General features: G+C 45.0%; 1 protein-coding gene across 2 annotated transcripts in view; it reads right to left on the minus strand.

Annotated features, from left to right (window-relative positions):
* The window catches only part of MARCHF7 (membrane associated ring-CH-type finger 7), a 263,235-nt gene that overhangs the window by 195,972 nt on the left and 50,118 nt on the right, over positions 1-17,145 (minus strand). For both annotated transcript variants that reach the window (XM_078681680.1, XM_078681681.1), the window contains exon 4: positions 12,412-12,586. In XM_078681680.1, the coding sequence (XP_078537806.1) occupies positions 12,412-12,586 (175 nt within the window). The remainder of the gene's footprint in view (positions 1-12,411; positions 12,587-17,145) is intronic.

Here is a 17,145-nt window from a genome sequence, read left to right on the forward strand (position 1 = left end):
ACCTTACAGCTCGAGTTATATTAACTGGTAAATTTCAGTCATTTTAACTGACATTTTCACCTATTTTTACGTAGCTAAAATGTCCTTTAACCTTTTTTCCAATGAATTTCCAGGGGTATTTTTTTTGTTTTCCAAATGCAAAGTAAGATATTATCATAACCTACTAGAACATCACTTTAAGTGAATTCTTTTTTTTTTTTTTTTTTTTTAAACAAAAAAATAGTTTTAATGCCATACTTAATGCCATGCTGCGTTTGGCCTTAGGCCGTGCGCAGTTCAGTACTGGCCACAGGGTCTGCACCCCTTGGACAGCCAACCCCAGGTTGTCCACTGCCTTTGGCTGTGTACAGCCGGGGGGAAGGGGGGTCAGATACAGGGCTGGGTGTCATTTTAAATAAGGCACGCCTACTGACTGTCAAAGGGTCAGAACACCAAGATATAAAAAGTCGGCCGAACGGCTTTAAGAAGGGATTAAGATATCAACGTATATAAATCACATGTATAGTCTGGAGTCAAAAAGGATCAATAACTAAAAGTCACTGTTTTTTTTTAATAATTTCACAGTGTGATGTTTAACAGTCATTTAAAAATATTGAATAAAGTTTCATTGTTCAAAAGAAAAGAAAAAAAATCTGAGTTTCTTTAACTTTTTTTCCAGGCTACAAAATGCACCCATAAAACCCACCATAAGGTGTGTCTACACTCCAGGTGAACACCACGGATTTTCAGCTAGGAAGGCTTTATTTAAAAAAAATGTAATTTTCTTCTAGAGTCATGGATTTAATGACCTACCAGAGTTCCTTTTTTAAGTCTCGCTGAGCCAGCGCATGTGCTGCTCTGCGAGACATTTAGCGTGTGGCTCCAGAAAATGCTACCACACATTTTTGCTTGTGGCGGCCTAGAGCTTTTTTTTTTTTTTATTGTCCTCATTTGCCACCTAGGTTCTAAATGTGCAATCAATAGGCTAACAAGCAACATGCTGCCTCAGTTTTCTTTAAACTGGTAGGGATAGAAATGGAATGTAGACCTCATCCATAATGCTTCAACCAACGATGATTGCTAAAATAAAACCTTGTGGAGGTTGCCAGAATACAGCCAGGATACTAATAAAAGCATCAGAGCACAGCTATTCCCAATGGGGGATTGATGGCTTAATCATTGGACCTGGGGGGGGGGGGGGGGGGGGGGGAAGAGGACCCAGTGTCTCAATGATCCCACTTCAGAAGATGCCAGAAAGATCTTTTAGCTGGGTTCCCTGCTCTAATCAGGTCTAACTTTGAGACCTGCAAGGCCGAAGCGTACCAGTCATTAATAGAGGGAGGTAGCGAGTCCTTCCATTTCCTACATATCTCCCTCCTAGCAAGGAGAATGGAATAGAAGATTAGTTTCCTCACTGGCAAGGGGACCCCTTCTCGAAGACCAAAAATTACCAAGGAAAGGTCCATGACAATGTTGGAACCCACAGATGATGAAAGAATCTTACTTATGGCTTCCCAAAATGGGTGGAGGCAAGGGCACTCAAAGAACATGTGGATGTCCGAGGCGGCCACCAGACCACATTTTGGACAAGCCACCATGTTCCCCTGTGTAAATTTGGAAAGTCGAAGGGGAGAGTAGTAAGCCGTGTGAATGGTGAAAAGGTGGTTCCTGCGTAACCAGGCCGGTTTAACAATGTCCCACATCATTCTACATGATGTACTCCAAAGGACTTGAAGATTCGAATTGTTCACATGTGGCGACCAAAGCTCATCTGGTAACAGAAAAGCACCATCCATTTCCTCCAAGATCAAATTATACCAAGATGAAATCTCCTTAGCGGGAAGTTTGTCAACTAGAAGGGTTATAAGGTAGCTATAACCCCCCCAAGGGAAATTTACTTCCTCGAGAGGGCAGTGCAGTATTAGAACGGGACCAGCTGGATATTTGCAGGAATTTAAGCCTGGCAAAGTTAGGGCCGATCTTATTGCTCAAACACTCCCAGGAGAGCAAGACCCCGTCGGAAAATAAATCTCCCCAGACCTCCACCCCAGCTTCTCTAATAGACACTGCAAGTGTATCCTTCAACCAAGCCGGGCTGTCTGGAAGATCCCATAAAGGTGTCATGCTACCATAGTACCCTATTTTAATAGACTTGGATAACTGAGCCCAAATTCGTGCCATTCCCAGTAAGATCTTTAATTTTTTTTTTAAACTTGGGGTCCCCAAATTTGAAAAGAAACCCTGACTGGCTAACTCCCTCTCCCTTAAGCAAAGTAGAGTACAGAGTCCCCACTCCATGCTCAGATGGTTACTTTAATAACATCCTGGCATGAGATAGCTGGAACGCCCAGGCATACACCTGGAGGTCCGGGGCAGCTAGCCCACCCCCCCTTTCCCTGTGCCTCCTGAGCTTTTTCTAAGAAATTCTTGGGAGATGTTTATTCCAAATAAAGGTGTTAATTTCGGCCTGACATTTTTTAATTAAAGAAGGAACAAAATATAAATGGATAGTATTAAATAAAAAAGTCATCTTGGGCAGAATAGACATTTTGACCAGGTTAACCCTTCCCAGTAATGACAAAGGGAGATGTGCCCAAGACTGTAATAACTTTCGACAGTCCTTTGCAACCTTAGAAAAATTTGTTGTGGCAATCTGGTCAATGTTCTCTACTATATCAAGGTCCAAGTACCTCATCCTATTGCCCGGCCGGATAATAGGGCTAAGTGAACTCTGGTCAACGCACCAGGTCATCATCTCAGTCTTTGAGGCATTGATCTCATAGCCCGACACATCCCCAAATTCCGAGGCCAACTTAATTATTACCGGAAGGGCTGTGTGTCCCTCAGAGGTAAAAATTAGAATATCGTCGGCGTAAAGGGCCACCTTTCTCTCCCAACCCTTATACGCGAACGCCTTGATATTAACATTGTCCCTCAAAGATTGGGCAAATGGTTCAGCATATAGATCGAACAAGAGTGGGTAGAGTGGACAGCCCTGCCGTGTTCCCCTCGAGATGTTAAAGGGCTCAGATGGAACACCATTGACAATGACACAAGCATTAGGGCTCTGGTATAAAAGGCTAATTGCCCGGCCAAATCCTCCTCCCACGTTGAACTTAGCCAAGGCTTCTGACAGGTACAACCAATTGACCCTGTCGAAGGCCTTGGTGGCATCCAACGTAAGGACCGCCAAAGGAAGGGACTCCAAAACTGCCAAATCTATAGCCCCTATTAAGTCAAAGGTTAGCTCATAGAGCTGCCGCCCCTTAAACCCCTTCTGGTCCGGGTGCAATATATTGGGGGCGACTAAAGCTAATCTATTAGCAAGAATTGAAGCGAATATCTTGTAGTCTACATTTAAGACCGAAATTGGTCTATATGAACTACATGCCGTGGACGGCTTCCCTGGTTTCAGAATTAGCGTTATAGACGCGCTGTCCCATGACTCAGGGGGACGCACGCCATCAAATAAGATCGGATTGAATAACACTACCAAGAAAGAAACTAGTTCCTGCTCCAAAGCTCTATAAATTTGAGCAGGTAGGCCGTCTGGCCCCGACGCCTTCCCCTTCTTCGCATTCTAAATGGCTTTCCTAACTTCCTCCTCCGAGATTTCACTATCCAACATCTCACTCTGCTCCGCAGAAAGGACCGGGAGAGTGACCTTACTAAGCCAGTCTTTAATAATATCAGAATTCAAATTCTTATCCTCGCAATAAATGGTTTGGAAAAATTCTCTGAAGGACGATCTAATATCAACATCCAAAGAAAGTGGGGAGTCATTGACACTAATCAGCTCGATGTTATTACGGACCTGATCAGTTTTAGCTTTCCATGCCAACTTCCCAGCACCCTCTCCATTTGGAAGTGCGCGAGTTTACTGGCCTCCCACCTTTCCTGTATCCGCTGATTAAGAATCGAAGCTAAATGCCCCTTTAGGGAAAGTAGTCTTTCACGCAGAGGTGTCAAAACAGCGTCTGAGGAGGAGGAGTCAGCATCAATATCTAGCTGGATCTTAGCTATATTCGCCTCCACCAAGGTCACGGCCTCTATATTCCCTCCTTCTATAGGCCATTTTACCCGTGATAAGGCCTCTCAAAAAAGCTTTAAGAGAGTCCCACACTACTCCAATACCAGCCGAACTTACATTTACCTTTATAAAGTGTGTCACCTTGGTCTTAAAAAACAGGAGATCGTCAGGGTGAGAAAGTAAGGAGCGATCGAAAGACCAACTCCTGACCGATGCAATAAGAGGGGTTATAAGTTCTAGAGCTACCGCCGAATGATCGGATAAATGTGGTGGAAGATATTTAATGTCCCTAACTAAGTCTACTAGCCTCTGACTAATTAATATAAAATCTATTCTGGACTGATGGTGATATTTGTAGTTTCTGAAAGAGACACCCTGCTGTTTGCCTGCCCTTAATCTCCAAATGTCCACATACCCATACTGCTTCATTGCATTTAACAAGAAGGATCTTGATTTCGAAGGGATCCGTGACAGATTATTATGAGATTTATCCAAAGCCGGGTCTAGCACAATATTAAAAATCGCCAGCAAATATTACAGGCTCGGCAAAGGACAAAAGATGGGAAAAAATTGCCTCCAAAGATGATGAATCGTCTTGATTGGGGCCAGAATATCCAACCATCGTAAGTTGAGTGCCAAGAATAGAGAGAGAAGCAATAACCCATCTACCAGCTGGGTCCACCTTAGAGTCTAGCACCTTAGCCTTTAGACGTTTAAGGATAAGCGATACCCCTCTAGAGGACAAAGACAGAGGTAGAAATTGCCAAGTCAATCCACTTGTTCCCCTTAACTAACGTGTCAATTTCAGCCTGGATCAAATGTGTCTCTTGGAGAATGATGACCTGTGCGTCTGAGTCTCGCAGATACTGCAGCAACTTTCTGGCCCTAGGTTTAGTACGAAGGCCATTAACGTTCCAAGATATTATTTTCAATTTATCCATAAGCACTGACCCAGACACCTCCCGACCTTAATCGAGTACAAGGGACATCTTTAAATTGACCTTTCCCTATATAATTTGGCAGCACAACATACAAGAAATTTGAAGCAACGTAGGAAACAGACACATAATTGGCAAATGAGGAATTTTTTTGTAGAATTTTTGCCCCCCCCCCCCCAGCCTACCCTCTAAACCTGTGCCCCCCCAGGCTCCTCCCCCCTTCCCATGGAGAACCCTTGGTGTATCTAACCGGATCAAGTCCAGTAGATGGCACCCCACCCCAAGCTCCCGCTACTCCTCCCAAAACCGGAGTTAAATTTCCTACCAAAAGTGACCAGAGTATACCACAACAGCTAAATATGTGCATACCAAAAAGAAGAAAAAATTTATTTTAGGTATTTTTATAGATTTAGATTTCAAATCATCTTTTTTTTAAATATTTAATAGTGAATGTGTATCTACGTTTATGTGTTAGCATTACATGCATTAGATATACTTTAGCCTGTGTATTTAAGGGACCATATCCTATTTATCCGACGTCTTATTGCCCAGATCTAGAAGGAGCTCATCAGCAGCTTGCACCGACCTGATGTTGAACATCTTATTATTGTGCCTCACCTTTAATGCAGCCGGGAACATAAGTTGAGCAGTAGCACCCAACTTCCTAAAAGCGTCCAGCCGCCTGCCAAACTCACACTGCTTCTCCAGCGTGACCCTTGATAAATCAGACCTGATAAGGAAAGAAAACCCCTTACCAGGTAGAGACTTCTGTTTAAGAGCTAAATTGAGGATCTGCTCTTTAAGGGCATAAGTGTGGATATTCACAAGTATTTTGCGAGGCTTGGACCTTTGCGGGTTCCGCCTAAATGGATCTCTATGGACCCTTTGAATATCGATAGCCAGCTCCTCCAAGGATTGATCCACACATACAGAGTCCTTCAACAAATGGACGACAAACTGTTTGACATCAGAACCTTCTGAACCCTCTGGTACATTAAGAATGCGAATGTTACACCTTCTGGCATTGTTCTCCAACACCTCCATCCTGTCCAGAAGGGCCTGATCCTCTTTCTTTAATTTAAAAATGTCCTCTTCAGCTTTATCCAAATGGATCGACATTACAGCAACAGTTTCTTCTAGCTTTCCCGTCCTCGATGTTAGCCCATCAATCTTATCCAGGGATTCGCAATAATTCCGAATCTCCAGCTGGTTGGCAGAGGACTCCTCAAAACCCCTTTTTATATCCTGGGATAGGGTAGAAAACATTGCCAGTAAAGAAGTGGCCGAGATAACAGACGTATCTCCTCCATCCAAACTAGGGGACTAGAATTTGCTGCTGGTCATAGACTAGGGGGAACTCCTCAACTTCCTCGCCACCCATCCTTGTATCCAAGGTTTCGCAGTTATTGATAACCACCAAACTATCGATATTTAGTCTGGCGGGAGTCCTTCCATCCCCCTGTGGCTCTTCCACTAATACCCCACTCAGATCTGCTGCAGATGAACTACCATCCGTAGATGCAGGTAAGGGGAGGACTGACATTGCCCTAGAAGTCCCGTCAGAAGACAGTGCTGAGACCACACTACCGTCCGGAGAGGAGAGAGGAACAGGGACCGAAACGGAGAGATCTTGGACACCGGACTCTGGATCCATCAATGATGTAGACATCCCCTGAGCCTCTGAGAGACGTAGCACCTGTGGTACTACTTTAAAATATGAGCGTAAGGAAGGAGTTATCTTGGAGCCTACATCAAGCACAGCGCTAGAGTTCCCTTTTAATTTGGCTTTACCTCCAACAGCATTAGACCGTGTGCACTTTGATTTCACCTCTGCTGATAGGTAGGACGAGGCTTTCTTACCTCCGAGGGGTGAAGAGACGTTGGAAACCAGTTTAGCGTTGGGGGGGGGGGGGCTCCTTTGACTGTGCCTTGAGAAGCGCCTTACCCCTTCTGCGCCAACCTCTCCTCTTACCTTTAGCCTGCTGCTGTTCCTGCTGTTGTTGTAAGGGCAAACATTCCCCCCTCAGAGTCCCCCGACAGCCTCACCACCAAACACTCCTTCTCCCTCTCCTTACCGCCCTCGGGCTCCTCGGCGACCTCCTCACCCTCACCTGTATCGCGAAAGGCAGACTCAAAGAGCCAAGCCTTTACGGGACCACTGCACGACGTGTGCACCAAACTTCGTTCTTTCCTGCCGCGCCACAGCTCCAGGGCGGCTGCGGACCACAACCGCAGCACAAGCGGGACTCCTGCAGGCTGGATAGATCCAAGAACGGACACCACACGCTGTTGCCTTCTCCAACGCAGGGAACGCTGAGAGCGCCGCCGTGGAGCACCGTCATGGACATGAAAAAAAGACCCCACGTCAGGACTATCAAGAAGAAAAATCGGCAAAGATTAGACAAATATGCCCAATATTCCACTATTCAACCTTTCTAGGTAAAAATAAGTAATTGGTAGAAAAGAGGCAATGTTTTATCCGAGCTCGTCAGGCATTAGGGGGAAAAAACGGGAGCTCGAGTCCCGGAGCACCATGGCAGCTCAGTCTGCCGCCATGTTCTCCGTGGCAGCCTAGAGCGCGTAACAGCAAGCTCTAGGTGGCGGCCTAGAGCTTGCTGTTACGCGCACAAGCGCGCGCGCCTCTCTGCCTCTCCAATGCTCGCTATGTCTCTTGTTTTTCCTCTTTTCTGTAAAGCAATGAGGCTCGAGAATACCTCTGAGGGGGCAGGGGGCGACATGTGTGAGCGTGGTTGCTTTTGTGGACAATCGGGGACGGGCAAAGAAGGAAAAGGACTGCCTCTTCCTTATTGCCCAGAGATGGCACAGACAATGTCCTCTTCTTTTCTGTGCTGGCAGCTGACCACACTCCCCTTCCTATCATTCCCTCTCTGTCTTGCTCCTCACTTACTGAAAACCGGGACTTGAAGAAACAGTTCACAACCTATTTCCTTCTTTCATTTAGTTGCTTCCCTGTGAAATGGATCCAAAAAAGCAAAATACTTGTGGGAAATGCCCTTTTCTGACATTTTTCTATTCCAAAGTGCAACCTCGGGATGGAGAAAAATAAAAGGTTTTAAATAGGAAAAAGAACTGCATAACTAAATAAAGTAAGACAGAGGGGTTGCAAAGTGGCCCGATTGGTTTTATTCACATCCAAACACATCCACCTCACTTTACAGACTTTGCAGTAAATCGCTACTTTTCTTTTCTCGTCTTTCTTTGAACAGCATTGTTGTCCCCAGGTGGGGAAGTGCACCATTCCTGGATGTATTGCAATACCTGGTTGAAGGGTGGAATGGAAAACAAAATGTGTACCTCGGTTTATGGACGTGGTCTTTTTAAACCATACTGTTTACGTTTATTAAGGATATAAGCAATTGACATTGAAACTGTTCCCTTTAGGGCCCTGTAGTCATGTCCTTAACTTTTCAGGTAAAACCACTCACTGATTTCTAAATAGTGAGTGAGAGATTGTTACGGTAACCATGTTTCTGCTTACATTTAAGATGCTTTACTTAATCTTGCACTCCCTATGAGTGTTTACTTATTTTTCCAGGCAGTATATTACTCTTATCAAATGCAGCATTTGAATTAAGTTGCATCCTGGTGTTTATAGCGGGGCACAATTGGGTTGTAGCTGAAAGCAGTGTAAGTTTCTCAGTGGGGCAGTATGGTGTTCAGTGGGGAGAGGATGTGGCACTATGGCCAGAGCTGTCGGATTTGGAACCAGGGAGCCGGGTTCAGCCTTCATGACCAGTCCCCCAGACCACTCTCCTGAGGGAGCACATTGCCTTGCTAGACCTTAGAAAGCCCCACTAGACCTTAGAGGCTCATGTGTCTTAGCACCAGCAGGAGGACCTTTGCAGTGGCAAGTGTGGGTTCACCTTGAAGGCCTGTTCACCACAATCCATACTGAAGTTCACCTCTGGTCTTGCGGGCAGGCCTACGAAGCAGCGCACCCTAGAGAAACAGTGATCCAGTCACTGTGAATGTCACTGAGGTCACATGAACCTTGAGCAGGTTAGGTCGGTGCGAACAGCGTGACTGCACTGGGTACCTATTTTGGGTGGGTGCGTAGTGTTTGCAAGTATATCATGGTTTTAAATAAACTTGCTGCCTCCTTACTGCCCACCAGCAACAATAAAAATGTCATGATAACTTTGGTGATTAATGTTCTTCCTAGAGAGAGATCGGAGTTTTGTCTAGTGGAAGGGTTGACTCCTGGAAAGGTGGCACAGAGGGTTAATGTGCCTGCTGCAAAGAACATGGACCATGCAGTTCACAAAGTGCACATAATGTTAACAAGGTTAGTAGGTTACTGCTTGGGTCAGAGAGATCCTTTTGTTACTTGCAGTTTAGAAGTTAAAATCCTAACGTAGAACAGTGAGCTATTAAACTATACTGCCTACTAGTATGGTTGTCATGTGGTTTCTACACCTTGTACTCCTTTGTCTTATGTAACATTTCCTATACAGTGATTTACACACGTGTAAATGATCATCTCTGTGTAGTGTCAGGGGAGTAGGTGACCTTTGGGGGCACCAACCAACATTGTTGCACAGGGCGCCACCAGCACTAAAGCCGGCCCGGCCAAAGAGGCCTGTCTGCCTCACCCATTGGTACCTACATTGGCCTTGTTTCAGCAGTAGTAGCTGCAACTCACCAAGGATCAGCAATGCAGGATTTGCACACACACCAAACTAAGTTTGCAAACTTCACACTCTGCGTCATGCACAAGTACTTTTAACATGTGCTACCTGCTCTGGAGCCACTGGAATTATGCAGCAATGGGGGACAAAACGATGCCGCAGTGTTGACTAAATTATGCAACTAAAAAAGGGAGGAGAAGTGTTAAGGAGAGAAACTGCATGGCTTGGAGACAAATGGCTTGTGATTCCACTTCAGGGTATTTGGGATATTGTGTGATTGGAAATGTATTCCACTTTGTGAATGTATTTAAATGCCAATAACTCCGATTAAACCTTAAATAATCAAGTGTATCCATTGGTTGAATTAAATAACACAATAAGCTGTCCCTGGTCGGTGAAATGCCAAACAAATACTAAAAATTGGGATGCTTGGCATTTTCTAGCCACACCGCTGACTCCGCCCACTGATCCAAACCTTGGGTTATTCCCCGCCCTCGGAGTGTCCGTCCACAGTTCCCATACTTTTTTTCCCCCACTTCAACCTGACAATCAAGGACTTGAAACAGTGCAGCAAGGAGATGTACATCTACTCTGTGTGGTGAGGAATGTAAACTCCGAAAGTTTAACTCATCACCCTGGGATTACACTCTTGCGCGCATTCAGTCTCTTGTTTTCCTCTCTCTCTCCCCTATCTTCACTGTCTCTCGCCCTCACTCTAGCCCTCTCCTCTTTCTCATGTTCTCATCTCTTTAGCTCACCCTTTCTCTCCATCTCTGTATCCTCTCCCCGTGTGTCTTTTTTGCTCTCTGTGGCATTGTCTGTCTAAAGCACACACACTAGTCTTTCTCCGTTGTATCGGTTTCCTCCGCCCGCCCCGAAACTCTTGTCTTTTCTTCCCTATCAAGTACTGTTTGAAAGACGCAAACAAATTATGATTTCTTTATTTAAGGGGTTAAGAAGATCGTAACTTTAAACCTCCAGAAAGTCAGATTACAAATATTTTTTCCTTTAAGGGCAATAAAAAGTTTTATTTAAATCTATATCCCTAGAAAACGTAATTTCTAATATTGAAAAGTCTTTTCTCCTGATGGAAATTAAATGGTAATGTTTCGGATCAAAACCTGTATTTTCAACACGCGATTTTTAATCGATGTGTGTAATTTTTAGCTCCATTTAGCTTCAGAGCCGTGTGGATGCAAAACAGATTCCATATGCTTTTCTCATCCGTTTCTGCCAGCCTTCTGTTAATCGTGTAGACAATTTGTTCCCAAAAGGAGCTAATCACCCGGGACACCGACCCTTATTCCTTACAAACTTGCCACAGTCTCAAAGCTCCCCCTGCAATGCCCCTTGACCAGTCTTGATGTTCTGCTCGCTTGGTAAAAAGACAACGAATCGAACAGCTAAACATGTCAAGGCTGACTCAGGAACTACGGGGCAGGTATTTGCCAAGGACAACTGTCAGGCTTCTCAGGAGAGTAGCAGTAACTCATTTGCCTGGCCAGTTTTGCATGATTTTCTGGTCTGATTGGCACTTTAGTGCCGCCACCTGTTGGGTACAGCTTTGAGACAATTTCTTAAGATTAGGTGCCTGGGGAAGAAGTATCCCCTGTGTCAGATAACTCTTTTCATGGTGTATAATCTATCTTCTGCAGATTCTTCACCCCTCCCCCTTCTCTCCTTTTGAGGTTGGGCCAGTACTAGAAAGGTTCCATTGTAGGTTCGGGTTGATACTTACATCTGTCTAGTTTCCCCCTCCTTAGGTTTTGGTTGGCCGCCAGGAAAAACCAGCATTGGCATAGCCAATAGGTCACGCCTTTGGGACCTTGTAAGTGTTTAGCCATGCAACAGTTGATGTACCAAGGAACTAGTGCTGCATAACTAAATACTTATATAAGGTCCCAAACGCGAGACCTATTGGCTATGCCAATGCTCGTTTTTTTCTTTTAAATGTGGTGCGCTTTTTTCCTATAAGGGCACCCAAAGTGGGAAAATGTATTCTTTTAAAATGCCTTAGAGCATTGTGGTACGCTCTTTAATAGGAGCGATGAATAATAAACGGGCGGCTCTTAGCGCTCATTCACTTTTTCCATTTGGTTTTGTTTTTTATGGTGTCCCAGTCCCAAACTGGGGTTAGTATTTTGTTGGGGAATGCGGGGCTTGGAGTGACAGGTTAACAACAGGGCTATTTCGAATCTTCCAGCTCCTTGCAAGCTGACACATTTCACTGGGCTGTCCAGGAGCTGGCATTTTAAAAGAGAAAAAGTTTTCTGGGGTGTCCCATGCCCTCCCATGGCAGAACACCTCATATTTTACTTTGGGGGTAGCAGGGGAGCCCCACTGCCCCCATAACTACCAGCTCCCTGCAGGCAGTCCCACTTGAAGACCACAGATGAGCCGGCATTTATAATTCTAGGCTGTCCCAATAGCCTTCCGGGGCACCCCACAGCATATTTTACGCTGAGGGCTTCAGGGCAATCACCCAAAGTCACGGCAGGCGCAGCGCTTCTCCTGCTTGCGCCTATCCCAGGTGCAGCAGAAGGGCCATTAACACCCCCCACCTTTTCACCTCCCCCAACAAAACCAGACCATTGAAAACAAAGCAGACTGTTTGCACCCCGGACAAGGCCTACCCTCTTTCTGGTCTTACACAGTCTACCACAATTGATTTAACATGAATTTACCAGACCAGATGACAACGTTGCTAAATATTTCATAAATTGCCATCAATTCTCCAGCCCCATCTGTGAATGAATGATACACTGCAAGTATAAGACTTTAAGAATACGTATATGAAGTGTCAACATAGGAGTACCTGAAATTGCATTCAATCCACTGCTATTCCTTTGCATTCCAGATAATGAAGAGTATCCGGAATAAGACAGCTTTGGCCTCTTTGAATCCCTATCTTGTTGTTGGGTAGGTATCCTGGAATGCACTTCATGAGTTCTCTCCAATTCAGCAGGTTGATATGGTTCAGGGGCAGGTACCTAAAAAGAAGAACGCATACACAGAACCACCAATTATGGACTTAGTAAACATATGATGCCAAAATGTATACCTTAAGTAAATTATGCAATAGTCAACGCAGGTACACAATTACTTATAACCAGTAAGAAATTGTCGGTGCTGCAATACACCCATTAATTTCTGCTTCAGCAAGGAGACAAAATTAACAAGCATTTACAATGCAATAGGTCTCGCAGCATTAAAGTTTGAGCTATTGGCATTGTATATTACAATGTGTTACATTAATTTGTTATCAAACTCTGAATTGTTGTATAAAGAGGATTTGGAAACTGTCAAATGTTGCTGAATAGTAAGCAACGTTGTGAATAATATTGTTTGCTAGTCATCCTTGGGTACCAGAGTACTTCACTTGAGGTCACTCACTACCCTGCACTCACTACCCTGCACTCACTACCCTGCACTCACTACCCTGCACTCACTACCCTGCACTCACTACCCTGCACTCACTACCCTGCACTCACTACCCTGCACTCACTACCCTGCACTCACTACCCTGCACTCACTACCCTGCACTCACTACCCTGCACTCACTACCCTGCACTCACTACCCTGCACTCACTCCACTTGCAAAAAAATGTTGAGCCTCCCACCCTGAAAGACGGCACCAAGGATGTCCTCTGCGGAAAGGCCCTCCCGAAACCTCTCTGCCACATTTAGCCTACCTCCCTCCATCAACACAGCTCTCCCCATCATCAACATAGTTCTCTTACCTCAACTCCCTGCAACTGAAAAATAATTAATTCAACCATGTCCGTGAAGAAATCTGCAAAATACTTGCGAACATGAAGCAGACTACGCACATCTCGGACCCTCTCCTGGCGACATTTGTAAACAAGCATTTATAAGACGGCACCAAGGATGTCCTCTGCGGAAAGGCCCTCCCGAAACCTCTCTGCCACATTTAGCCTACCTCCCTCCTTCATCAACACAGCATTTATTTTGCAATACTGAGGTTCAATTTTGTATTTGTGATTCCGTTTTCGCAGTGCAACATAACCCTGTTTTCCATGTCAGATTTTTCTTAATTAAATGGTGTTTAGAACTTGCGATTAACCCCTGCGCTGTCGGTTTCTGTTGGGGATCAGGCGAGATGACTGCAATATCTGCGCGCGCATTCAAAACGAAACTTAGTGTGGGGGCGGGACTTCCGTCTTGTGCGCGAAGCCCGCGCCCACAGAGTTCCTGGTCAAGAGCAGTGCGTGATGCGGGGCTCCCATGCCGGAGAGCCCCGCGGAGGCGACAGAACACACTGGATTAGCGGTAAGTGGGCCTTGGGGGGCGCTCGTGTGTGTGAGTGTGTGTGCGCGCGTGTGTGTGCGTGTATGTTCGCTCCTGTGTGTGTGTCTCTGTACAGCGGGGGGAGGGGGGAGTGTGCGCTTCCCAGGAGACAGCAAGGCCGAGCGCGGCGCGTGCCAGTCGGCGCGTGCCACTTTCAAATCGCCTCCAAGGCGATGCGCGCGGCCAGGATTGTCTCCTGGGAAGCTCACATGCCGACAATAGGGGCTCGGCGGAGACGCGCTTCGCGCGGCTAGCCGAGACCCAATGATAAAGGAATCTCTTCACCCACTAGCAGGAGCACTATTTTGAAGTAGCACTTACCAGTTGCACATCATCCAATGAACAAGGTTGGAAGGACAGTTGTGGAAAAAAAAGCATTGAGACCAAAAGCTTGGGTGAGGAGATTAAGTACAATAACTCGTATTTTTTAATAAATGTGAAGGGGAAACCAGGAATTATGTGGTTAGTAGTATAAAAAGACAACAGCATTCTGTAACCTACACATCAAGGGGCATGCTTATTGGCCATAAAGAGTTGGTTCCAACCTTAACCCTCATTCATAAACAGCATCTGAAGTGATCCTCCAAAGTATTAATTAGATTCCGTGCAACGCTGGAGACACGACATCAAGAGCAGAAATGTCACCTATCTATAGGATTAAAAGCCGTAAATGTGCTTAGTATTACCGGGCCTTTACAGTCCCTATGAAAAGGTCCATACCGAGGAACTTTCGTTCGCTGCAAACCCCCAAATGGCAGGTGTTTCAGACAGGGACTCAACTGAGATGTCAATTATGATTGGTAATATAGCCACGTAAGGATTTAAAGTGATTTTTTTAGAGAGCTCACATGCAATGGACGAGACGTGGTGGGAGGAGACTTGTTAGTTTCAACCAGAAGATCTTAGCAAAACTACAATTGCTACGATGGTGAATCCAGAGGGGCAGTGTTTAGGTAGGAATCTCAAAAGCCAATCTCCTTCATGAAATGAAAAAGCGATAGTTCAACACAGAACTCCTGTCTTTTCGTGCATGCATCCAATATTTTTTTAACACATTTAGGGCTATGTATGGGTGCAATTGCCACATTATTTCATTGCATCCTGGAAACAATGAAAAAAAGTCTTTTATACATACGTTTTCTTAATATATTGTTGCATTTCTCAAATGAAGAAACCTTAAAACTAAGCACCACTCTAGCGTGGGTGTGCCGATTGCATGGGATATCTATAGCCTAAACGCTGAGCAAGTGGAGACCATACGGACATTCCATCGATTTCACAATGCTCTACCTGTCCGTTGCGCTATGTCGACCTACAAGTGAGGTACTGATTTTAATCAGCAGGAGTGTGCGAATACTAGGTGATAGGACTGTTGTGGCCAGCTGTTGCCCACAAATCCAAAAACTGTTTCTCAGAAATTCTGAACCAAATTTGCATTTTGTACGTGTAGGAAGCTGGCTCTGTATATATTATACCAAAGTGGAGTATAGTGTGCACAGAGTCCAGTGGAACCCCAAAGGTGGGCAGAGGTAAAGCTAGATAGAACCTTATCCTCTATTTGCGGTAGTGTGGTCGAGCAGTAAGGCAGTATCAGAGGACAGTGTTAAGCATTTGTTGTACACTCAGTCAGCAAATGAATTCACACAGTCAAAGACTGAACTTCAGACCAATTGTTTTTGTTGACAAATATTCTTTTAGTTATTTTATTTCAAGAACAAAGCAAGCCTGGCACAGGTAAGCAAATACTTTACAGTAGTAAATGCTGATTGCAAAACAGTTCAATTGCAAATGTACTATGGTTTGACTTACAGTATTGTTTCAGAGAAATGCAATCACTTATAAATACAGTACATAGACTTGAATGGGACTTTCAGTAAAAATAGCAGGTGTTACTTTTGGATTACTTTTATTTAGTGCCGTCTGCAGCACAGGGACATTTCCTGTAAACAGGTGAGAAAAAGCGTTTAAGTATTAAAGAATTTCTTTAGGTTTCAAAACTGCACACTTAGAAACTTTTCCACAGAAAAACAGTGAACCTTCTCCTATGAAGGAAAATATGGTTGTCGGTTTTTACGTAAGTAATCGGTCTTTGGAGTTGATGTTCTGGGGTTCGAATATGGTTCCCCCATGGACAAGGATGCACTCTTGTTACACCCTCAGCGGCACTAGGGTGGCCGGGTGTAGAGTGCTGAGGCCCAATATATCCAATTGGGTTAGGGGGCCTCCGGTTTGTGGCTGCTGGCAAAGGTTTAGCTCAGGGAAAATGGGGAAACAAATTAGCACCAAGGGTGCACCCTCAGCAGCACTAGGGCAGCCGGTGCAGGGTGCGGTTTCAATGTCGGATGCCCTCAGGTGGGGGAGGTGAAGCACAACTCTCAGTCCACGTCATCTTGAAGATGGGGTGGCGGACTCATCCAACCAAGGACAGGCACATGCCCCCTCCCACTGGAGGGTGGCATAATAGGGGGTGTACCCACCCCAGGGAGGAGAGTCATTGTTCCCTGCCTTTTACCTACCTGTAACGCTCCTAAATCTAGTATTTACCTGAACCTTGCTTCCTCAGATCCAGACAAGAAACAAGAAGAAAAGAAGGACCAAACAGCCGTGCGGCAGTTAACAAGAGGAAAGTGTCGAGTTTAGAAATCTGAAGAAATTCTTTAAAATTGCATAATCGACCAAAAACGATTTTACTTACCTGTTTCCAGGAAATGCCCCATAGTAGTATGCAGGTATACTACTCTGAGTAAGCCTAGTAATCTCAAAAGTTACTTACTTTGATATTTTATTGACATACCTGTTGAAGCCAATGTACTGTATGTACCAAGTACTGCCTTTTTACTACATCCACTGTAAATCAAAGGATATGCAGAAGCTCCATTCAGACATGTGCAGGTCAGCTCCTTTCAACAGCTCCTGGATCCATGGACGTAATTTAGGGGCTGCCAGGGGTAGCAGCTGTTTATTTATTTTTTAATTTTGTAATGCGCTCAGCTACCCAAAAAGGGTTTCCCGGCGCCAGGACGGAGACTAAGAGTGACATATGACCTTCAGCAGAAGTTATTGATCAAAAAAACATGTTTTGAGGTTTTTCCGGAAGCGTATGTAATTGGTTTCTTTACGAATGGAGGTAGGGAGCGTATTCCAGATGGAGGGGCCTAGGTAGGAAAAAGATCTGCCTCCCATTCTGGAAAGCTTAATCCTGGGTATGCAGAAATTGCCTGAGGTTTCAGATCTTAGTTGA

The sequence above is a fragment of the Lissotriton helveticus genome, chromosome 3_1 (genome assembly GCF_964261635.1).
Source record: "Lissotriton helveticus chromosome 3_1, aLisHel1.1, whole genome shotgun sequence".
In the NCBI taxonomy this organism is placed as follows: Eukaryota; Metazoa; Chordata; class Amphibia; order Caudata; family Salamandridae; genus Lissotriton; species Lissotriton helveticus.